At 40.3% G+C, this 24,996-nt stretch overlaps 1 protein-coding gene across 1 annotated transcript in view; it reads right to left on the reverse strand.

Annotated features, from left to right (window-relative positions):
- zc3h3 (zinc finger CCCH-type containing 3) overlaps window positions 1–24,996 on the reverse strand; it is a 100,459-nt gene that overhangs the window by 17,151 nt on the left and 58,312 nt on the right. Inside the window, exons 5-9 of the mRNA XM_061976072.2 lie at window positions 20,303–20,466; window positions 15,602–15,680; window positions 14,372–14,527; window positions 12,587–12,656; window positions 6,733–6,864 (exon numbers count right to left, since the gene is read on the reverse strand). Coding sequence (XP_061832056.1) covers window positions 6,733–6,864; window positions 12,587–12,656; window positions 14,372–14,527; window positions 15,602–15,680; window positions 20,303–20,466 — 601 coding nt within the window. The remainder of the gene's footprint in view (window positions 1–6,732; window positions 6,865–12,586; window positions 12,657–14,371; window positions 14,528–15,601; window positions 15,681–20,302; window positions 20,467–24,996) is intronic.

Raw genomic sequence — 24,996 nt, forward strand, 5'->3', positions numbered from 1 at the left:
GACTTTGCTGTTTTATTTTCAACGAAACAATAGAAAATATGTACTCTTATAGTAGTACAGTTGACACAGTACAGTAAACTGACAGTTAATATTTAAACATTGGACATTTCAAACAATTTTGAACAGAAATAGTTCATGCACATTCAGATATATATTACAATCCAAAAATAATTGGCCGGGGGCCGGGCTGTATATATATATATGTATATATATATATATATATATATGCGCACTAATTGACTGAAAGAGCACGCACTTGGCGCGATGATGTCATGGTATCGATGGGAAAATGCCTTTTTAGACAATATGATTTGCCTGAGCGGCTTGTAGACCCCGAGAGTAACAAGCGGTTGCCTTGTTGCCTTTCTATTAAGAACAATAAACTAGTTTTTAGTAAAAGTTTGCTGGTTTCAAGAAATGTAATGCCGAGCGCATATCATTATGTCAAGATAACGGCACCAGCATTTACTTAATTTAAGAATATTTTTCAACATATTTTTTCTATCAAGAAAAGTGCACTTGTTATTAGTGAGAATATACTGATTTTGAGGTATTTGGGGTTAATTGAGGTTAGCTAATTTTACCTGTTTTGGAAAGTCTTAACAAGCCAAATTTTCTCGTTCTATTGGCAGATAATTTTGCTTATTTCAAGTAAAATACCCCTAATTTTTGTATTTTTTTTTTCTTATTTTTGAACACTGACTTTTTGCAGTGTTGTTGATAAAAATTAAAAATAAAATTTCTTTGGGTGTTGTCATTTGTTCACAAGACGGTAAATACAAGAATATGAAATGTTACTTGATAATGCCTGTATAAGTAAGTTAATACAAGTTATATGACGACATTGGTTGGACTCTTTATGGGATATGTTTTCTTTTAAAATTGAAATAAATTAGAAATTGGTCAAAGTCACAAAATGTATTGTGTTGGACCACAGTGGATCTTAGACACGAGATAAAGAGCAGTCAGCTCCATACAATTATTATCAAAGCTATTTGATTATTATACTAAATGGCAGCAAAGAACTGCAGCCAAATAGGCACAATTCTAAGTAAAGACAAAGACATATAATTTAGTATACCTTCGTTATTTCTGTTTCTACAGGAACTACAAATTAGTGCTCTCCTCGCTGCATCTCCATATAATCTAATGTTCATGAACAAAAAACAAGAACACCAGAAAGATACTGTGGGATGAAAAAAAGGTCGCAAATGGAGGTGAAATGCTACAGTGGGCAGAACAGCTTTATCCCACACTAAGTTAACAATTTTCCACTTGATTTAAGGAAGACTGGGGTGTCTCTGGGGCCTATTAGATACTTTTCTGCTGTGCTAAAAGCAGGAGGACTCAGCACATTTCAAGAGACTGTGAAAAGGAGCAAAAGAAGCAGAAATGAGGGTGGGTATGAAAATGGAGGACAGTAAAATAAAAGAGGTCCTACTACAAGCATCTCGGACATTACGCTGACACCAGAAGAAATTAGCACAGAGTGGAAATGAAACAATTAAACAGTCCAGGATGGTACATCATTATGGTTAGTGTGTGTGTGTGTGTACGTGTGTGTGCGTGTGTGTGTGTGTGTGTGTGTGTGTGTGTGCGTGTGTGTGTGTGTGTTATATTACATTGATAAGTGCTGTCAAATTATAATTTTTTTATTCGATTACCGTATTTTTCGAACTATAAGTCGCAGTTTTTTTCATAGTTTAGGAGCGACTTATGTGTGAAATTATTAACACATTACCGTAAAATATCAAATAATATTATTTAGCTCATTCACGTAAGAGACTAGACGTATAAGATTTCATGGGATTTAGCAATTAGGAGTGACAGATTGTTTGGTAAACGTATAGCATGTTCTATATGTTATAGTTATTTGAATGACTCTTCCCATAATATGTTACATTAACATACCAGGCACGTTCTCAGTTGGTTATTTATGCCTCATATAACGTACACCCTTTCAGCCTGTTGTTCACTATTCTTTATTTATTTTAAATTGCCTTTCAAATGTCTATTATTGGTGTTGGGTTTTATCAAATAAATTTCCCCCAAAAATGCGAGTTATACTCCAGTGCGACTTATGTATGTTTTTTTCCTTCTTTATTATGCATTTTCGGCCGGTGGGACTTACACTCCAAAAAATACGGTAATCGTACTTTGGAATTTGGTATCATTATTAATTTTAGGTTATTTACTCACTCACATTAATTTAAATCAACTTAAAAATGAGCCCAATATTAGGATACAAATGCAATGTAATTGTTTTACTTGAATGCACATATTTTACTAAAATTTAATCAATCAATCAATCAATCAACTTTATTTATAAAGCACATTTAAAATTTACCACAGGGGTAGCCAAAGTGCTGTACAATGGGCAGGTTAAAAGATAATACGAGTACCGAGCAAACACAACACAACACAAACAGAACACGATAAAAAATAAATAAATAAAATAGAATAAATAAAAACATAAAGACAGGTTCACAGCATGTGTATTATGGGGCGCCATTGCAGGATGGATATCACTCAGTGTTAAAAGCCATGGAATAAAAGTATGTTTTTAAGAGAGATTTAAAAACAGGAAGAGAGGAGGCTTGTCTAATACTCAGAGGTAGGTCGTTCCAGAGCTTGGGAGCAGCAACGGCGAAAGCTCTGTCACCTCTAAGCTTCAGCCTTGTGTCAGGGACCGTCAACAGCAGCTGATCGGCTGATCTTAAGGATCGGGTGGGGCAGTAAGGCTGAAGGAGGTCGGAGAGATAGGTTGGCGCGAGGTTGTTTAGACATTTAAAAACTAATAAAAGGAGTTTAAAATTGATTCAATAATGCACAGGGATCCAGTGAAGGGACGCTAAAATAGGGGTGATGTGCTCACGTCTGCCGGTCTGTGTTAGCAGACGAGCAGCAGAGTTCTGCACGATCTGCAGGCTCTACAGTCCCTTCTGGGAATATTTTGAAGTGAAATTTGCGGAGTCTCATCACTTATCTTTGCATCGCTCACCTTATAACAACCTACGCCACCTTTCCGGTAGTCACAGTAAAGGAGCATGTACGGTCAACATAAATTGCTTGAATAATCTTTGTATATTAATAGTATTCCAATATTTTATGGGATTAATCACACAAGTTAAATCACATTTTTTGACAGCCCTAAGTATTTTATATATTAATTCATATAGGATTGTTATTATAGAATTATATGAGATGCTATTGAGAGACATAACCTGAAGACCATAAAATAAATATGCGATGCTGATGGGTCAAGAAGTACTGAATCAATGACCGGTGAGGGTGAAGAAGCGCGGGTGAGACAAAGCATCCAAACCCAAAATGGAAATGATGGAAACAAACTTGGGAATAAGGGGAGGGAAAGAGGTGAGAAGCTGTATTAACCCCTGAGATGCTGTACTGTGTGCCTGGCTGTCCCATAGTGCCATCCTCAGCACTTTTACATCTATAATTACTGCCTGCTATCCATCATAGACGTCGACGCACTAGACTTTCACAGTTCACTGCTTCATAACACACACACACACACACACACACACACACACACACACACACACACACACACACACACACACACACACACACACAGTCCCAAACAATCACAGATCATTGCACATCAGAAAAAAACAGTAAATATCAACATTAATGGGGAACATTATCACCAGACCTATGTAAGCGTCAATATATACCTTCATATTGCAGAAAAAAAGACCATATATTTTTTTAACCAATTTCCGAACTCTAAATGGGTGAATTTCGGCGAATTAAACGCCTTTCTATTATTCGCTCTCGGAGCGATGACGTCACAACGTGACGTCACATCGGGAAGCAATCCGCCATTTTCTCAAACACCGAGTCAAATCAGCTCTGTTATTTTCCGTTTTTTCGACTGTTTTCCGTACCTTGGAGACATCATGCCTCGTCGGTGTGTTGTCGGAGGGTGTAACAACACGAACAGGGACGGATTCAAGTTGCACCAGTGGCCCAAAGATGCGAAAGTGGCAAGAAATTGGACGTTTGTTCCGCACACTTTACCGACGAAAGCTATGCTACGACAGAGATGGCAAGAATGTGTGGATATCCTGCGACACTCAAAGCAGATGCATTTCCAACGATAAAGTCAAAGAAATCTGCCGCCAGACCCCCAGGAAAAGAGAGCGGATGAGGGTATGTCTACAGAATATATTAATTGATGAAAACTGGGCTGTCTGCACTCTCAAAGTGCATGTTGTTGCCAAATGTATTTCATATGCTGTAAACCTAGTTCATAGTTGTTAGTTTCCTTTAATGCCAAACAAACACATACCAATCGTTGGTTAGAAGGCGATCGCCGAATTCGTCCTCGCTTTCTCCCGTGTCGCTGGCTGTCGTGTCGTTTTCGTTTGCATACGGTTCAAACCGATATGGCTCAATAGCTTGAGTTTCTTCTTCAATTTCGTTTTCGCTACCTGCCTCCACACTACAACCATCCATTTCAATACATGCGTAATCTGTTAAATCGCTTAAGCCGCTGAAATCCGAGTCTGAATCCGAGCTAATGTCGCTATACATTGCTGTTCTAGCCGCCATGTTTGTTTGTATCGGCATCACTATGTGACGTCACAGGAAAATGGACGGGTATATATAACGATGGTTAAAATCAGGCACGTTGAAGCTTTTTTTAGGGATATTGCGTGATGGGTAAAATTTTGAAAAAAACTTCGAAAAATAAAATAAGCCACTGAGAACTGATTTTTAATGGTTTTAACCCTTCTGAAATTGTGATAATGTTCCCCTTTAATTTTCTTCTACATCTGTGTTCACTAATTTCTCTTTCAATGAGGTATGAAAGGCTCAAAAAGCAAACCACAAAGATGAAGGTAAGACAAAGCTGGAAGAGTGGACTCTGAAGGTGCCAACAGTTAAGCAATATGTCACTAAAGTTGTGTCCTTATGGACCACCAGCAGGGGTTCTTAAGCATCAGTGTTACCTTTGAAAAAGCACCGGATCCCACTATTGCTGGATTTTGTGCGTGGCTATGACAATTGACAAATATAAATAAAGACCTGCCCACGTAATTACAGTAACGACAGCTTAAACTTAAACGTATTTGATAAAAGTGTAAAGCGATTCAAACCGGGGGCGGTACCTCTGGATCGGCAGACCGGGGTGGTGGTTCCTCTCTTTAAAAAGGGGAACCGGAGGGTGTGTTCTAACTATCGTGGGATCACACTCCTCAGCCTTCCCGGTAAGGTCTATTCAGGTGTACTGGAGAGGAGGCTACGCCGGATAGTCGAACCTCGGATTCAGGAGGAACAGTGTGGTTTTCGTCCTGGTCGTGGAACTGTGGACCAGCTCTATACTCTCGGCAGGGTCCTTGAGGGTGCATGGGAGTTTGCCCAACCAGTCTACATGTGCTTTGTGGACTTGGAGAAGGCATTCGACCGTGTCCCTCGGGAAGTCCTGTGGGGAGTGCTCAGAGAGTATGGGGTTTCGGACTGTCTGATTGTGGCGGTCCGGTCCCTGTATGATCAGTGTCAGAGCTTGGTTCGCATTGCCGGCAGTAAGTTGGACACGTTTCCAGTGAGGGTTGGACTCCGCCAAGGCTGCCCTTTGTCACCCATTCTGTTCATAACTTTAATGGACAGAATTTCTAGGCGCAGTCAAGGCGTTGAGGGGATCCGGTTTGGTGGCTGCAGGATTAGGTCTCTGCTTTTTGCAGATGATGTGGTCCTGATGGCTTCATCTGGCCAGGATCTTCAGCTCTCACTGGATCGGTTCGCAGCTGAGTGTGAAGCGACTGGGATGAGAATCAGCACCTCCAAGTCTGAGTCCATGGTTCTCGCCCGGAAAAGGGTGGAGTGCCATCTCCGGGTTGGGGAGGAGATCTTGCCCCAAGTGGAGGAGTTCAAGTACCTCGGAGTCCTGTTCACGAGTGAGGGAAGAGTGGATCGTGAGATCGACAGGCGGATCGGTGCGGCGTCTTCAGTAATGCGGACGCTGTATCGATCCGTTGTGGTGAAGAAGGAGCTGAGCCGGAAGGCAAAGCTCTCAATTTACCAGTCGATCTACGTTCCCATCCTCACCTATGGTCATGAGCTTTGGGTCATGACCGAAAGGACAAGATCACGGGTACAAGCAGCCGAAATGAGTTTCCTCCGCCGGGTGGCGGGGCTCTCCCTTAGAGATAGGGTGAGAAGCTCTGTCATCCGGAGGGAGCTCAAAGTAAAGCCGCTGCTCCTCCACATCGAGAGGAGCCAGATGAGGTGGTTCGGGCATCTGGTCAGGATGCCACCCGAGCGCCTCCCTACGGAGGTGTTTAGGGCACGTCCGACCGGTAGGAGGCCACGGGGAAGACCCAGGACACGTTGGCAAGACTATGTCTCCCAGCTGGCCTGGGAACGCCTCGGGATCCCCCGGGAGGAGCTGGACGAAGTGGCTGGGGAGAGGGAAGTCTGGGCTTCCCTGCTTAGGCTGCTGCCCCCGCGACCCGACCTCGGATAAGCGGAAAAAGATGGATGGATGGATGGGCGATTCAAACCACAAAAACTTAAATGTAGAAGAGCAGCAATCTGCCAAAGAGCAGCACATGACATTAATAAGTTCATCAAAAAGACACTAATGAAACTAAAAATAACTATTTGCTCCGCTGTTCAAATTTTGTGCACCACAAGTGACTTTCTTCCTCAAAAACATCATCTGGAATCATTCCAAGTTAAAGAAACAAACTGTCGCCAATTTACCTTTTCTCCTTCGGGGCAGTAACCTCTGACAAAGTCCTCACACACTTTCGCCTTATGGGAAACGTAGACATGACTGTAGGGACAGTCGCTGTTGTTGCAGATTCCCTTCAGGAAGTAGGAGCACACCGGCATCTACGGGGGAGAAGATACCAGGAATGTCATCCATCTTGTGACAACTCTCGATTACATGGTCACGGTTTATTTGTGATGTGTTCACAAGTTACTTCAAAGTCCATCACATGTTGACACAATTCATCATGGCTAAAAAGGCGCAGGAAGAAGAGCAGCTTGTTTTAATCCTACCACATCTCTCTGTTTCAACGATATGTGTTCAAATAATAACATTATGTCAGTGAGACTGAATAGAGAATGTGTGCAACAGATAACAAGAAGGGTGTTTAAAAAGAAAACAAAAGACAATAAAACAAATAGATAGAGAAAATAAGGATGATTGAATACATTAGTAAATAGGAATAAAAGGACATACAAGTATATTAAAAATGTGTTAAATAAAAATAGAACACAGACGTTAATATTGAGCAATAACTTACTATTATGTTCATTGAGTGAAATATATTGCTTGATAAAATTTATATTGGCTTTTTTTCTCTTGGGGATTAATAAAGCATACTGTAAAGTGAATCATGACTTTTTAAATGAAATAATGTTGCTGTGTGCTGAAAGCCCTTGCAGCTAATGTTGGGGAAGAGAGTGTCTCTGAATCAGGTCAGCCAATGCAGGCCCAAAAGTAGCAGTTGTATATTTTTATTTGATGCCAGAGCTATTCCCTCAGTGTGAAAATGCAAGCGAGAAATAAGAGAAGGAGCGCGCTGGGAAAAGAATGAGGTAATGAGGATTGGGATTACAAGCTATTACATTAGCTTGTCAACAGGTGTTTGGCCTTAAAAGAAAACTGTCAAGTACGGATCCGATTGGTCCCACAAGCCACAGCGAGCATCTACATAAACCTTAATTGCAGTTGACAGTGGTGGAGTAAGAGTGGACCAACGTCTTGACAGCATGTGTGTGTGTGTGTGTGTGTATGTGTGTGTGTGTGTGTGTGTGTGTGTGTGTGTGTGTGTGTGTGTGTGTGAGAGAGAAGGATCCTCCGTTTGGCGTGCCGGGGTGAGCCCGGTGGAGGCCCTTCTAAATATATCTCCCAGGGTGGTTGGGTGATCGGGGGTAGGGGCCAAGTGTAAGAAAGACTCCACTTTGTGGATATCATCTGTAACCAAGTGTCAGAGAAATATTTATACAACCCGCTTTCATGATGTGTTTATGTGCACTAGATGCCTGTGCAGACAAAGACAGTGGTGGAGGGTTAAGAGATCTGCGTGTGTGTGTGTGTGTGTGCGTGTGTGAGCGTGTGTGTGTGTGAGTGAGAGAGAGCGAAAGAGAGGCCTTTGCATGTCTGAGGTATTTGTGGAGAAAGAAGAGTGGGAGCAGGGTGCATGATTTAGGCTCATCTAACCACAACGCCTCACAGATCATGTTTGAGGTAACTGAAACCGCTCTCACACATTTACCCAAGACTCCACGTCGTCTTGTGTGGGGTGTCCTTAAGAAGGGGAATGCTCCGGGGAGAAAGGCGCTAAACGCGTCAGGTGAAGCCGCGAGGGTGAGGTGACATTACGGCAGACAGCTGGCATCTCAGCACTTGTGTGCAGCAATGTGACAACTCGCACAGGTGCACCATATTGTGCATGTGTGTCTGGAGGGTGAGGCAACAGGGCACCTGTTGCAGGGTTGTTTGTCTTCAAGAGAAATGGGCAACAGCTTTGCCTTTTTAACGGCTTATCCTTAGGCCTCGGCCGATATTCGATCAGTCAGTCAGATCAGTCCACTGAGGAGCCAGTTTGCCGGATGTGATCGAATACAACAAACCTGCACGCTCACTTGAAACACAACCACTCGAAAGTCCACACTAGCTGAAGCGTTTGGTGAAGAAGCCAGGTCAGTGTACACCAGGGGTGCTCACACTTTTTCTGCAGGCGAGCTACTTTTCAATTGATCAAGTCGTGGGGATCTACCTCATTCATATATATAATTTATATTTACTTATTTATGAAATATATGTTTTTGTTAATAAGTTAAAGGTGTTTAATGATAATGCAAGCATGTTTAACACATAGTTAATATTGTTAATAAATTAAAGGTGTTTAATGATAATGCAATCATGTTTAACACATAGTTAATATTGTTAATAAATTAAAGGTGTTTAATGATAATACAAGAATGTTTAATACATATAGTTAATATTGTTAATAAATTAAAGGTGTTTAATGATAATACAAGAATGTTTAATACATATAGTTAATATTGTTAATAAATTAAAGGTGTTTAATGATAATACAAGTATGTTTAATACATATAGTTAATATTGTTAACAAATTAAAGGTGTTCAATGATAATACAAGCATGTTTAATACATATAGTTAATATTATTAATAAGTTAAAGGTGTTTAAAGATAATACAAGCATGTTTAACACATATAGTTAATATTGTTAACAACTTAAAGGTGTTTAATGATAATACAAGCATGTTTAACACATACAGTTAATATTGTTAATAAGTTAAAGGTGTTTAAAGATAATGCAGGCATGTTTAACACATATAGTTAATATTGTTAACAAGTTAAGGTGTTTAAAGATAATACAGGCATGTTTAACACATATAGATTCCTTTCTTTCATGAAGACAAGAATATAAGTTGGTGTATTACCTGATTCTGATGACTTGCATTGATAGGAATCAGACAGTGGTGCTAAAAACGTCCGCATTTTCGAATGGAAGAGAAAAAAGTCCTCCTTTCTGTCCAATACCACATGAAAGTGGTTGGTTTTTGGCATCTTATTTGTCCAGCTTCCGTACTCCTTTGTATACACTTTACAAGAAATACATTGTCGGCAAACTCCGTAGCTTGCTAGCTTGTGCACGCCAGCTTTCTGAGACTCGTTTCGTTAGCGCAACTGTGCAGTCGGTCTTTGGAGTTTTGACGACAGGTACGGCGCCAGAGTCTGTTAAAATAAAGTGTTTCTCGCCTTCCAGTCGGTAATTTTAATGAGCTGGCAGCAGCCAGCGTCATCTCAGAAGACCCTCGGGTGCCGTGAATGTCAATCAAGTGGCGAAAGTGACGTCATCGTGAAGATTTATGATCGCTCATTTTTAGGACTATTTTTGTAATGCCTGGCTGGTGATCGACTGACACACTCTCCGAGATCGACCGGTAGCTCGCGATCGACGTAATGAGCACCCCTGGTGTACACAAAATAGCACAAAATAGTTTGTCCTGTCAGAAAGTGTGGTTAAACACATCGCCAAAGACATGCTGCCATTTAATACTGTTAAAAAACAAGCTTTTCTAAAAGTGCTGCAAACGTTTGACAGACATTTGTCATGTCAAGTTTTTTGCATATGACCTGTAAATACATCTGCTTATACTGTAGTGTTTATAATGTTACTCTGCACATCCATCCATCCATCCATTTTTTACCGCTTGTCCCTTTCGGGGTTACTGGAGCCTATCTCAGCTGCATTCGGGCAGAATGCGGGGTACACCCTGGACAAGTCGCCACCTCATCGCAGGGCCAACACAGATAGACAGACAACATTCACACTCACATTCACACACTAGGGCCAATTTAGTGTTGCCAATCAACCTATCCCCAGGTGCATGTCTTTGGAGGTGGGAGGAAGCCGGAGTACCCGGAGGGAACCCACGCAATCACGGGGAGAACATACAAACTTCACACAGAAAGATCCCGAGCGCAGGATCGAACCCAGGACCTTCGTATTGTGAGGCAGACGCACTAACCCATCTGCCACTGTGCTGCCCATTACTCTGCACATTTTGCTTAAAAAGGTCCTCACTTGATTGTCAGTTATGCAATGTAGAACTCTATGTGCCTACATATTTAATATTGAAGTGCAGCTTTGTTTGTCAATACTTTATTCAGCCATTTTATTTATTGTTTTGGTTGTGAATATTTGAGCATGCCCACCTCCCCCTTAACATATGTCATTCCTTTTGGTTGTGATTTTTATTAAAGTGCAAAATTTTGCTTACAAAGTATATTTTATATGATATTTATTTGATTTAACTTGGAGATGTAACAGTTTATATTCCAATTACAATGTTAAAATATACAAGAAATACAAGTTTATCCCATTTGAAAAGGATATAGATACATTAATTATTATTAGGGATGTCCGATATCGGACTGCCGATATTATCGGCCGATAAATGCTTTAAAATGTAATATCGGAAATTATCGGTATCGGTTTCAAAATTATCGGTATCAAAAAGTAAAATGTATGACTTTTTAAAATGCCGCTGTGTACACGGACGTAGGGAGAAGTACAGAGCGCCAATAAACCTTAAAGGCACTGCCTTTGCGTGCCGGCCCAATCACATAATATCTACGGCCTTTCACACACACAAGTGAACGCAAAGCATACTTGGTCAATAGCCATACAGGTCACACTGAGGGTGGCCGTATAAACAACTTTAACACTGTTACAAATACGCGCCACACTGTGAACCCACACCAAACAAGAATGACAAACACATTTCGGGAGAACATCCGCACCGTAACACAACATAAATACAACAGAAAAAAATACCCAGAACCCCTTGCAGCACTAACTCTTCCGGGCCGCTACAATATACACCCCTCGCTACCCCTAACCCCCCCCCCCCCCCCCCCTCAACTTCCTCATGCTCTCTCAGGGAGAGCATGTCCCAAATTCCAAGCTGCTGTTTTGAGGTATGTTAAAAAAAATAATGCACTTTGTGACTTCAATAATAAATATGGCAGTGCCATGTTGGCAGTTTTTTTCCCTAACTTGAGTTGATTTATATTGGAAAACCTTGTTACATTGTTTAATGCATACAGCGGGGTATCTCACAACAAAATTAGGCATAATAATGTGTTAATTCCACGACTGTATATATCGGTATCGGTTGATATCGGAATCGGCAATTAAGAGTTGGACAGTATCGGCAAAAAAGCCATTATCGGACATCTCTAATTATTATGTATTATCATTACATCAGTGGTTAACTTGGTCTCAAAAAATAACGGCAATCCTATTGTTTATCTGCAATAATTTGTAGGTCAATATATTGTCAAGCAAAATTTGTTATTCAGGCCTACTTCTCCTACACAATTTCATACTCTATCTGCGTTGGAACTGCGATGAGGTGGCAACTTGTCCAGAACGTACCCCGCCTACCGCCCGAATGCAGCTGAGATTGGCTCCAGCACCCCCCGCGAACCCGAAAGGGACAAGCGGTTGAAAATGGATGGATGGATGAAGTATAATTTATAATTTTGTATACAGTATGACAGGTAATACCATAACACGGTGGGAAAACAATAACAACCAGTAAGGGTAATTCGTGCAGAAATTGCTTGTGAATTCAGAAGAGCTGAAGCTAAACTGAAATGCTGTGCAAAAAAAGTGGAAATATATATATATTTATGTGTAATTTACCATTACTGTCCTTAAGCATTTATTTTAAGAGAAAAATAAAGGGAAAGTGCGAAAAACAAAAGCAAAAACACGGAAATATGTGCAGCAAAACCTGCTAAAGCATGCAGTGGACCTCATGTGTCATGTTAAGGCAGCATTGCCAAGATCGGTCCTGCTGGTTTGTTGACCTAACAGGTGAGCGTCACAAGCTCCCATGTTAAAGCTCTCCTACTAGTGGATTCATTGCTCCGCCCCGTCAAAACAGAAGCCAAGAATTTGAATATGATCCGGGATATCTGTACAGTGTAATCATGTGTCTGCCCAGCTGTAAACTCATAAAACACTATGTTCTAAAAGGACAACACCTGAGTCTTTTTACCTTCTCTTTGGCTACTTTATGGGAGAACGGACAGGTTCCATCTGCCTGTTTGCATGTCCCACGCAGAAACCTGCACAATAAATCAAATCAAATCAAATCAACTTTATTTATAAAGCACATTTAAAATGTACCACAGGGGTAGCCAAAGTGCTGTACAATGGGCAGGTTAAAAGATAATACGAGTACCGAGCAAACACAACACAACACAAACAGAACACGATAAAAAATAAAGAAATAAAATAGAATAAATAAAAACGTAAAAACAGGTTCAATAGACATAACCAAAAAGATTGGTCATTAAATAATTTCAGTCCGACAGTCGAGAGGGATAATACAAACTAATATCATATTGTCTATGTGTCCATACGATAAGTTATTTCAACCAGCTGTGACTGGCAAGTATAACGATGCACATACAAAACTGGACTGTACACACATGTAAGGTTGTACTGAAATTAGGGATGTCCCTATCAACATTTTTTACATCAATCTGATTTCGAGTCCCGATCGGACGCTTTGACAATAGACAATAGAACTGAAAATATTTTATAGCTAGTAACCAAATTAAATAATATATTTTTATAAAGCTTATCTTTTTAAATTTAGAATTTACTAAGTTTAAATAAATAGGTCAATAATATTACATTTAAATATGTTAATAAATCAGATGATGTATTGACGTGGTATTGAATGTTACATATCTTTTTTTTTTTACGAAATAAAGTGGCTAGTGCACAATAACTAAACAAAAAATAAAACTACAATTGGCTCCCATTTCAATCACTTGGTTTTTTGCCCTCAAAGCCTTCCCGTATCCAGGAATGTACCGTATTTTTCGGAGTATAAGTCGCACCGGAGTATAAGTCGCACCTGCCGAAAATGCATAATAAAGAAGGAAAAAAACATATATAAGTCGCACTGGAGCGCAGCTAAACTATGAAAAAAAACTGTGACTTATAGTCCGAAAAATACGGTACTCCCCGAGTTTGTTAAAAATAACAAAAACGAGCAAAAATGATTTTGTAATTAAAAAAAAAAAAAAAACGGAAAAATATCCATCTAATCACTTTGGTAACATTTATATACTGATATTAAACTAGACATCAATAGTATCAACATCTGGATCGATGACCCATACTTTACATTGAAGCTTTAGCGGTTAGCTTCTTGTGTTGTCCTGCTTGGTGTGTGTGTGTGAAGCATAGTCAGCCATTCCATTTCCTCTAGTCCTTCAGTGACAATTTTACTTGAATGAAACATATTTTTGGCCATGGTAGTGAGGATTAGTATCTTAGAAGTGTCTTCGCACAGTGGATTCATTGCAACTTGCTCTCGAATTTGAGATGATATTCTGGCAAGACACGCAACTAAATGTGTGTAACAAAGAATATGGAAACGTAATTGTGTCTTTCTGAGCATGTATTCGTTTTTAAGGAATCTTTCAAACGAGTACAATCTTTAGCCATGTAAACACTGGGACACAGCTAAAATGAAGATCGGCTGGACTCGCCGAACAGATAGTTAATCTAATATTGGCCCATGATCAAGATCGGGACATCTGCGTGAGAAATTCTATGGAAAATCTTAAGGAAAAAATCTTGGAATTGCTTTGGCCGTTTTGAATCGTGTTTTTTCTGTACCATACACTTAATCCTCCCACATTCACATTTCCTGTGTGTGTGTGTGTGTTGTCACAATGGAAGCCTTAGATGGGGTGTAAGCTGTAAAGAGTGTGTAACATCATGAAGTTGACATTTTTCACCATTGTCAGCTTTTATAATATACCTTGTGCAAACGGCAACTTTGTCCGGGTCATGAATGTAGGGACAGCTGGTGCCACGATTGCATTTGCCAAAGCGGTTGTAGTACATGCAGTACTGTCTTGGCTGCTTCTTCTGACGAGCTTGTCGGATTATGGTAAGACTACGCTGGACTGCACGGCTGCTTTCCAAAACAGGGACAAATGACAGATTTCAGAATTATGACATGTTAAGGTTGCACATTTGACACCCTGATTTTTTTTTTATGTTCACCCACTGACAAAAAATGTACATTGTATAATTTAAATGGTATGGTTATTCTAACAATGAAACAGAATTCAAAATGAAAATCTTTCAATAATATAAATTCATTAAGTGAAATATATATTCGATCCTTGATCATCGTTTCCTTAGCAATGCATAAGCTCCCCACCTCCATGCTTGGTAGTGGGTACTCTTTCTCCAAACACGGCGAGTCCAAATCATTTTGAATAGCTCAATTTTAATTTTGGTCTCATCTGATCACATGAATTTTTCCCAATCATTCTCTGAATCATTATGGTGTTCATTATCAAACTTCAGACAGGCCTGGACATGTGCCTGCTTAAATAGGGAGACCTTAGGGGCGTTGCAGGATTTTCATCCTAGTGTGTTGCCAATTCTTTTCTTGGTGACGGTGCTCATCATAACCTAGCTCCTCCCAGGTAGTCCTGGACTGATCCCTCACCTTTCTTATGACCAATGATATCCCACCAGATGAAATATTGCTTGGAACCAGAGGCCAAGGGAGATCGACAGTCATTTTGGGTCTCTTCTATTTTCTAATTATTGCGGCTTCTTGCCAATGGTCTTGCAACCTATTCCGACATTGTGCAGGTCTACAATCTTGTACCTATTGTCCTTCGACAGTTCTTTGGTGCAATTGGGGTACTTGCTTAAAGCTGGAAGACTAGCCTGTGGGATACTTATACCACTCAATGAAATGCAATTACTTTCTTTTTTACAATTGAAATACAGTCACTTTATAAGACTGCATTTGATAGACGGAAGGTAAAATCAAAAACAAGTGAGAGAAGGTTTGGTTAAATGCAACCTTGTCATATGCATTGATTTCCATGAAATGATGGCGTTATAGACAAGCCATTGCATGTCACTCAAAACTTCAAATATATACATACAAAATAAATGAAATACAATATTTTGAGTGCAACACATGGAAATTATTTAAGGTAAAGAGTGTACAGTGTGTACCCACCTGGCCAAATGACGGGAGCTGTTGGAGCGAGTGGCCACAAGATTGGTAGGAGAGACGTGGGAAGCGTTGAAACTTCGCCCTAGTTTGAAAACATCAATGAGTTACATTTATTGTAAAAAAAATAAAAATAAATGACTGTGACCTTAAAGAACATAAATCATTTCAGTTTACCATTAAATCCAAGTGGCTGAAGACACCACATAAAAATGTTTAAAAAAAACAACAAACAGTGGGGACAAAGGGTATTTAGTTTACCCCCTTTAAGAGACATGAACAGTACAGAATTCGTATGTCTGAAAGTTAGGATTCTGTTGTTGGATTCCTATTCAACATTTCTGTGGAAACAAACACCAGTCTATTTGATGGACCTCCATTTTGCTGCCACTTGACCACATCACATTTTCCTTGTCACCTTGTGTGACTGATTTAGGTGTTGACTGTCAAACCGAGTAATCAATCAAGAGTCTTCTGCAGGTGTCTCCTAGGTTCTTTGCCAGATATTTGTTATTGCCTATGGTGGTATAGCGGTTTGAATGAAGAGAGTGTTTATTTGACAGGTGCGTATCACACACATAATGAGTTGAAATTAGGAGTACTTTCTTAAAAGGTATATAAGTCGTATGTTTGTTTCATGGATATATAACCACTTTTCGGGGGTCACAATGCTTGCTGGATGGTAGGGTATCAAATACTAATTTAACTTAACCAAACACAAATTAATGTATAATGCTACTGTTTGTTATGTTCTCTCTCTGTTACAATAAACCTCATACATGCCAACCTTGAGACCTCCGATTTCGGGAGGTGGGGGTGGGGTGTGGGTGGCGTGGTTGGGGGCGTTGCTAAGAGGGGAGGAGTATATTTACAGCTAGAATTCACCAAGTCAAGTATTTCATATATATATATATATATATATATATATATATATATATATATATATATATATATATATATATATATATATATATATATATATATATAAGAAATACTTGACTTTCAGTGAATTCTAGCTATATATATATATTTATTTTATTATATATATATATATATATATATATATATATATATATATATATATATATATATATATATATATATATATATATATATATATATAAAATAAATACTTGAATTTCATTTACACATATTCACACACATAACACTCATCTACTCATTGTTGAGTTAAGGGTTGAATTGTCCATCCTTGTTCTATTCTCTGTCACTATTTTTCTAACCATGCTGAACACCCTTTCGCAGGTACCCAGAAAGGTTTCGAGTACCACCAAAAAAACTGAATCTCTGAAGACAGTATAAAAATCTGTGTTAAAGGTGTACAAATACTGTTTGTATAATAAGCATGTTATTGTTTACAATTGAGGGTTAAGAGTTCAGTACTAAAAAAAAAAAAAAAAAAAAAGAATGTGGCTTAAGTACAGTTTTTTAATTGAGCTGCTGCATTTTTGGGTTGGGTTGTTTATTTATTTTGAGTAACTTCTACATTTCTAAAAGGGGAGGAATGTAATAGAGTGATCTATGTTTGTCTGTTGCCATCTCCTGGTGAATGTTGTCTATAGCGTACTGGGGTTACTTTTTGGTTGGCCAACGATTTACGTGGTGTTGCGCACCTGATGTCAAGTGTGTGAGTCTGTTCTGAAGTCTACAGTAGAGAGACGTACTTCATCACCTCGCCTGGTTATTGCCTCCAACTCAATATATTACAACAACATTGCTGTTTACGGCAGACCAACTGCTTTACGGTAGAATAAAACATGACTGCTGTTGTTGTGTGTTACCGCGCTGGGAGGACGTTAATGAAACTGCCTAACAATAAACCCACATAAGAAACCAAGAACTCGCCCTCGATCATTCTACAGTTATAACGTGTTTGGGCAGGCACGCTGTTTATATTGTGGGAAAGCGGACGTGAATACAGGCTGTTGACACGTCACTCAAGTCCGCATGGAGCTGGAGGGGGCGTGGCTTCCAGCTCCGCCTGAATTTCGGGAGATTTTCGGGAGAAAATTTGTCCCGGGAGGTTTTCGGGAGAGGAAAATCCGGGAGGGTTGGCAAGTATGATAAGCCTACCATAGCTATACTGACTGAAATGTGGCACTGCTTTGGGGGATCTACTTTTACTCTAATTTGGTTTAAAATAAAGCTAATAAAATTGGATGACTTTGTTTATCTCTGCAACCAAATGATATAATGATATCTTGGTATGGGATCATTATTTTTATCATAGTGCTTTGACATATTGGTGTAAAAGCTAAACGTGACATCCAGCACTGTCTGGGATCATCATAAACACTATGCACTCATCGCACTCAACTAACTTTAGATTAAAAAAAGAGTGTGTCTGTGTCAGATTTCCAGGGACCATTACAGGACTGGCAAAGATCCCAAAACGTTTAGGTATGTAGGTAGAGCTTATTCTCTAATTTGGGAACATTTCTGGCTGGTCGAGTGCACACTTTACTTTGATTTAAGCAGCCTCCATTTGGAGTGGAGCGTTAGCATTGGGTGGTGCTGAACCATGGGAACAACAAGTATGTGTTTCATACAATAAAGTAAAATTAACCCTATTGCCTAGAATATACACAAGGACGTGTTCTTTTGGATTTAGGAAAGTGTTGGGCCGGTCACAAGTTTTCACAGTACTGAACTGTAGCAGCTTTTAGTTGTTAGAGAATCTTCAAGACATTTTCAGTGGATTGGGCTTTAATCTGACAGTACTCCAGGTTGCTGCACTAACATATGACTGCTTTATCATTTCACAAAAAAACCCCAGACAGTTCCTCTAAGTCTAGAGGTGGGCAAACTTTGATGTCTGTTTTTCGTGTGTGAGCTTGGCAAACACCTAACTTGTGTACATACTAGAGATGCGCGAATAGGCAATAATTTCATCCGCAACCGCATCACAAAAGTCGTCATCCACCCGCCATCCACCCGAATCAACATTTTATCAAAACCACACCCGCCCGCCACCCGCCCGTTGTTATATATCTAATATAGACGATGCAAGGCATTAGTGAGGTTATAAAGCTTTTGCCTGTTAAAGAAAGGAGACTGATCCAATTCAGCAGAGACATTCAATGCGTACCACGCATTAATATCTCCTGGCCATGCATTAGTGGCTAAGAGATATTAATGCGTGATAATATTATTTATCATTATTATAATACTATTGTCATTTCCATTAAGAAAGTTTTGACTATTGTTGCCAATGCCCTCAGATCAGGAGTGCGTTCCTCACACTTTGTGTGCGCAGTTGCAGCAAGCAGAACGAGGCATTTAAGAAGTTAAAAAAATGTTTTAGAAAGACTAGGCCTATATTTTCGTTAGGTAAAAAACATTTTCTGAATTTATTTCAATGAATATTAACTTGTTAACGTTATAATGCTCAAATAGGGACGAGGGCGGGGTGCACAGTGAAGCAGTGAACAATTTCGCGACAAAGATGAACCTTTATTGATTGATCTGCAGCCATGACAAAATATCAGACAATCTCCATTGTCAACGACAGGCAGGAACATAAAGATAAACACATAGCCTATGTTGTAGGCGTAGGCATAGGATCATATGTTTTTAAGTTGAAATAAAAAAATAAATACAAAATGTGCCTCATAAGCCTTAGGCTGTCAATCACGCGCACAAACTTAAATTATACAATAACATACATATGTCATCCCTATTTAAACAAAAATAAATTCAATAAATAATAATAATAAATTACCTGCAACTTATTGGCCAAGGCAAATAGCTGAAGGGGGGAAATCAAACCCATCAGACTGCACTTTATCATCAAACTTGAATTATAATGAAAATAGACGGTCGCGACAAACAAAGCAGGCTAAATAGCCTTACATTGTAGCCAATCGGAAATGCGCTTCACTTGAAAGCGAGGCCAAATAATTAACACACAGTAGTATATCTCGAATAGAAAAAAAACACAATAAACAACGCAATTGCCTTAATTCCTTTGCACTGTAGTGCGCCCAAACAACACGTAACCATCAAAATTATTCAGCTGACCGAACTCAATATAGGTTAGACATGTGCTTATAGCCTAGGAAACGTAGACTAATTCGTTTAACATATCCAACCGTATGTCTACTTACTTTTTTTTTTGTTAGCATATGCAGGAATAAAATGGCATCTACAGTGCCAGGATTCAGGCGAGAGCGCCTGGCCTCTAAAATGCACCCTGCTGCGCTGAAGGAGGGCTCACTTGCGGCACTTGTTGCTGGGACGCGGTGCCATCTTTTTCTTTTTTTCTTCTTCTTCTGTTGTGTTGTGTTGTGCTGCAGTGCCTGATGAATAATTGACTGTTTCAAACAGTGCTGCTTGTTTTTCGTATGTGGGTAACAACATTTAACTATGTATATATATTTCTGAATTGGTTCAACCGCCGCCCGCCCGCATCTATTTAAAATCTATTTTTACCCGCCCGACCCGCGGTTTATCCGCGGACTCCGCGGTTGTGCCCGCAAACCGCGCATCTCTAGTACGTATAGACACACAGTTCCTTAGAAAAGTGGAGTTGTAGATACCCTGAGGTTTGCCACACTTGTTCTTCTAAACACTTGCAATGCAAAGGAAAATGTATTACCGTCTTGGTCCAAGCTATGAAGATGGAACTGAACAGTCAGTGAACAAACAACACAAGAGCCAAGCAGCTCAAAAACAGCACTGTTGGTCTACCTGTTCGGTTGATGGCCATGTTGTGACAGACTTTGCGGGAGAGCTTATTGGCTGACACTTGGTAGAGACTACCCCGAATCCAACACACACTAGATTCTTTCCAATGGTGCAAGGGTGCTGGGTATCTGTTGTGACATGATCTCTGGCGGCTCTGAAGGAAACTCCTGTAAGAAGCAGAGAAAAAATGGAAAAATAACACTAAATGTTTGAGGTTTAATTTAAATCATTTAAATTGTTACGGTGCTTTTAGCGGGACTTAAGTCAGGTCAGTATATAAAAAGCCGGAATGGTCTTATCTGCTCATCGGTCTTACCACTCGGTCCTTCACTACTGCATATACCGCCTCTCTTTTATGTTCCCTATCCTGCGGGCTACCCCCCCTACTCCGCACCATGTCACAGCACTCTGTTAAATTGCTAATCTAATGGAAAGGACGGCCGTGTGGAAATGGAGAGAACTGAAAAGAGGAGGAGGAAATCAATGCGATAATAGAAAGGGCAAGGGGCCAGAGCGCTGAGGTTGGCCCCTACATTGTAGCTTACAGACCGCCGCTGCACACAACCACCCCCCTGAAGTAGAGTATACGCAACAGGCCTCAACACACGCACAATCCCAGAGTAACTCAGTTTGTTGTATGTGTAAAAGTGTGTTGTGTACAAGGATGGTAGCTGGCGGAGGGGCAGTGCAAGGGTTATGGCGATAAATTGCACTGTCCTGTCACTTCTATTTGGGGCGGGTTGTTGTACAGGGTGCCACGGGAGGTAATTTGCTGCCGTATTTCAGACGGGCTAGAAATGGGTTTGGAGAGGTAGTTCAAGACTTCCGTTGTTGAAGAAATAAAAGGGGTTACCCGGACGAACAAATGAGTCTACCTGAGTGCGAAGCATAATTCATAAAACAGTGGCTGCCCTACGCAGGCCAACTGCAGTCACGGGAGCTGTAATGGAGGCTAATGTTGCACTGACTACCACTCGGGGATGCTTCTACAAGGACAAGGTGGCCTGGGGAACCACAACCGATATTAATGGGTCAATGACACGATCTTTTAACACAGACGGCAGTTAACCCCGACAAAGAGGTGCAGTCGGAGCAACATTTAGTCTTTGGGTTTATATGCTTTCAAACAAAAAGGGTGGGATTACCCTGGTGTTTTATTTTCCATTATAAAGTCACCAATTGTTTTGAATAGAGATGTCCGATAATGGCTTTTTTGCCGATATCCGATATTCCGATATTGTCCAACTCTTAATTACCGATTCCGATATCAATCGATACCGATATATACAGTCGTGGAATTAACACATTATTATGCCTAATTTTGTTGTGATGCCCCGCTGGATGCATTAAACAATGTAACAAGGTTTTCCAAAATAAATCAACTCAAGTTATGGAAAAAAAATGCCAACATGGCACTGCCATATTTATTATTGAAGTCACAAAGTGCATTATTTTTTTTAAACATGCCTCAAAACAGCAACTTGGAATTTGGGACATGCTCTCCCTGAGAGAGCATGAGGAGGTTGAGGTGGGCGGGGTTGAGGTAGGGGGGTAGCGGGGTGTATATTGTAGCGTCCCAGAAGAGTTAGTGCTGCAAGGGGTTCTGGGTATTTGTTCTGTTGTGTTTATGTTGTGTTACGGTGCTGATGTTCTCCCGAAATGTGTTTGTCATTCTTGTTTGGTGTGGGTTCACAGTGTGGCGCATATTTGTAACAGTGCTAAAGTTGTTTATACGGCCACCTTCAGTGTGACCTGTATGGCTGTTGATCAAGTATGACTTGCATTCACATGTGTGTGTGAAAAGCCATAGATATTATGTGATTGGGCCGGCCCGCAAAGGCAGTGCTTTTAAGGCACGCCCCCAATACTGTTGTCTGTGTGGAAATCGGGAGAAATTCGGAAGAATGGTTGACCCGGGAGATTTTCGGGAGGGGCACTAAAATTCGGGAGTCACCCGGGAAAATCGGGAGGGTTGGCAAGTATGACTGGGAAACGCAACTGCTCTGTACTTCTCCCTACGTCCGTGTACCACTCCGCACAGCAGTGTTTTAAAAAGTCATAAATTTCACTTTTTGAAACAGATACCGATAATTTCTGATGTTACATTTTAAAGCATTTATCGGCCGATAATATCGGCAGTCCGTTATTATCGGACATCTCTAGTTTTGAACATTACTTTAGGCATTACTATTTGCAATTTTTTCCCATTGGTACCTAAATGGCTCTCAGACCTTTAAAATCTACATTTTCAGGTCTGATGAGACCAAGACTGAAGTCTTTGGCAGAATGCCAGGTGGTATGCTTGAAGGAAACTAAGCACCACTCAATACATGGTCAATGGCACCCTTACAGTGAAGCATGGTGGTGGCATCATCTGGTAGAGGGAAGATAAATGCAGCGATGTACGAAGACATCCTGGCTCTTGACCTCAGACCGGGACGACAGCTTATCTTTCAGCAGGACAACAATTTTAAGCCACTACTTGGATACCTTGGCTAACTCCGTAAATGTCCTTGAGTGGATGAGTCAGAAACCGGACTTGAATCCTATTGAACATCTCTGAAGAGACGTAAAAATGCACGGCAAGTGCTGCAAAGAACAACGGTTAAGAGGGTCCTAAACTAGGTGTGCCAAGCTTGTGGCATCATATTTAAACTGTATTCTGGATAACAGCATTGTATAATAACAACGCAACTTAATAATCCAATTAATTACTTTTTGTACACTACAACGCCGTTACCGAGACATTTGATGTTATGTGGCACGCTACTTATGACGTGGTGTATGTGTACTTGATATCAAATATAAGAAGGCAACATCACACAGCAAACAACATGTACAAGAACACATACACACTACCACCTCAAGGGAATAATCAACAACAAATCAATTATGTAGTAGGGCTGGGTGATATATCGATATATCGCATGCACCTGGGGATAGGTTGATTGGCAACACTAAATTGGCCCTAGTGTGTGAATGTGAGTGTGAATGTTGTCTGTCTATCTGTGTTGGCCCTGCGATGAGGTGGCGACTTGTCCAGGGTGTACACCGCCTTCCGCCCGATTGTAGCTGAGATAGGCTCCAGCGCCCCCCGCGACCCCGAAGGGAATAAGCGGTAGAAAATGGATGGATGGATGGATATATCGTGATATTCGAGTATATGTTCTCACACAGTTGCTTTTAGCTGCGGGCATTACACTACATGCGTTTCCCACTCTTTCTTGTCTCTCCTTCTCACAGAGACATACGTCACACGCCCACCCCAAGCAGAGAGGTAGCGACATGGGTAACATTAGCTGTGATGCTAACGGTGCGTTGCGAGTGGTAATACGAGAGAGAGAAGGTGCGAATCTGGTAACAAATGGAGGAAGAATTAATTCCCAAGAAAAACAGCACAGGGTCCATCGTCTGGCGGTGGTTTGGCTTCAAGCGGGAATATGTTGAACAATTATGCGGCAAAAGCGTTGCTACAAAAAGTAGCAGCACTGCTAATTTGTAGTATCATTTGAAAAGTCACCCGCTAGAGAATGAAGAGTGCTTGAAACTCCGCATCTCAACATCTCCGTTTGGTGCCACACCAACAAAATGCCGAAGCAACTATTTCCACATCAACACCGTATGAAAAAAATTGTCTACAACAGAAGGAGATAACGTCCGCAGGAACCTACCACATAGCGAAGGACATACACTATTTGAGTTCCTACTATGCAGCTCCTTTTTATTTGACACTTATTGGAATATCTTGTGTGACATCATGCACAAAAGTGCACTTTCTATGTTTTTAACTATTGTAGAGGCGTTCTGTACAAAAAGTGCACTTTAATTTAGTGTTGTTTTGAAATGTCATCTTAGTGACATCATGCACAAAAGTGCACTCATAGCTTGTTTTAAAAATGTCTCTGACAATCTTGCACTTTCTGTTTTGGAAATGACATGAATGTTTGTGCCACTGCTTAATAACTGTTTAATGAATACAGTTCTGCTAAATTGACTTAGTTGTGATTTCCCTCTCTGCATGAAAGTTTAAAATTAGCATATATTAATGCAGTATGAACAAGAATGTTTTAATGTAGACACATAGAATCATCATACTGCTGTGATTATATGCATCAAGTGTTCATTCAAGGCTAAGGCAAAATATCGAGATATATATCGTGTATCGTGACATGGCCTAAAAATATCGAGATATTAATAAAAGGCCATATCGCCCAGCCCTATTATGTAGTATGTTTAGTGTTAGCATATGTTTACAATTTTGTGGGAGAAAATCTATACATAACATAACAAAATGTGGAAAAAGTGAAGCGCTTTGAATACATCCCTTCCATAGTGCGTATTCAAATAACAAGCAGTCTCCATCCACAATGTTCTAAGGAATAAATCATGGGATACAATAGAGATAGTTTCTTACTGAATTTATGGCCTGACTAAAAGCATTCATAGTTATACAGATAGACAAAGAAAAACATACCCATGTCCATAACAATTACTGTAACTGATCATTTTTTCCAAAAACAATAATTTGGTAGGGCCGCCCAGTGGCCGAGTGGTCATCATGTCGGCCTCTCAGTTAGGACATTGAGGGTTTGAACCCGAGCATGAATGGTTTTGTTTGTCTATATGAGTCCTGTCACTAGCTGTGCTTCCATTAGCCCTAGAAATGCGCAAAGCCTAAATATCGCAATAAGAAACTG

Source organism: Nerophis lumbriciformis, linkage group LG14 (assembly GCF_033978685.3).
Source record: "Nerophis lumbriciformis linkage group LG14, RoL_Nlum_v2.1, whole genome shotgun sequence".
Taxonomy (NCBI): Eukaryota; Metazoa; Chordata; class Actinopteri; order Syngnathiformes; family Syngnathidae; genus Nerophis; species Nerophis lumbriciformis.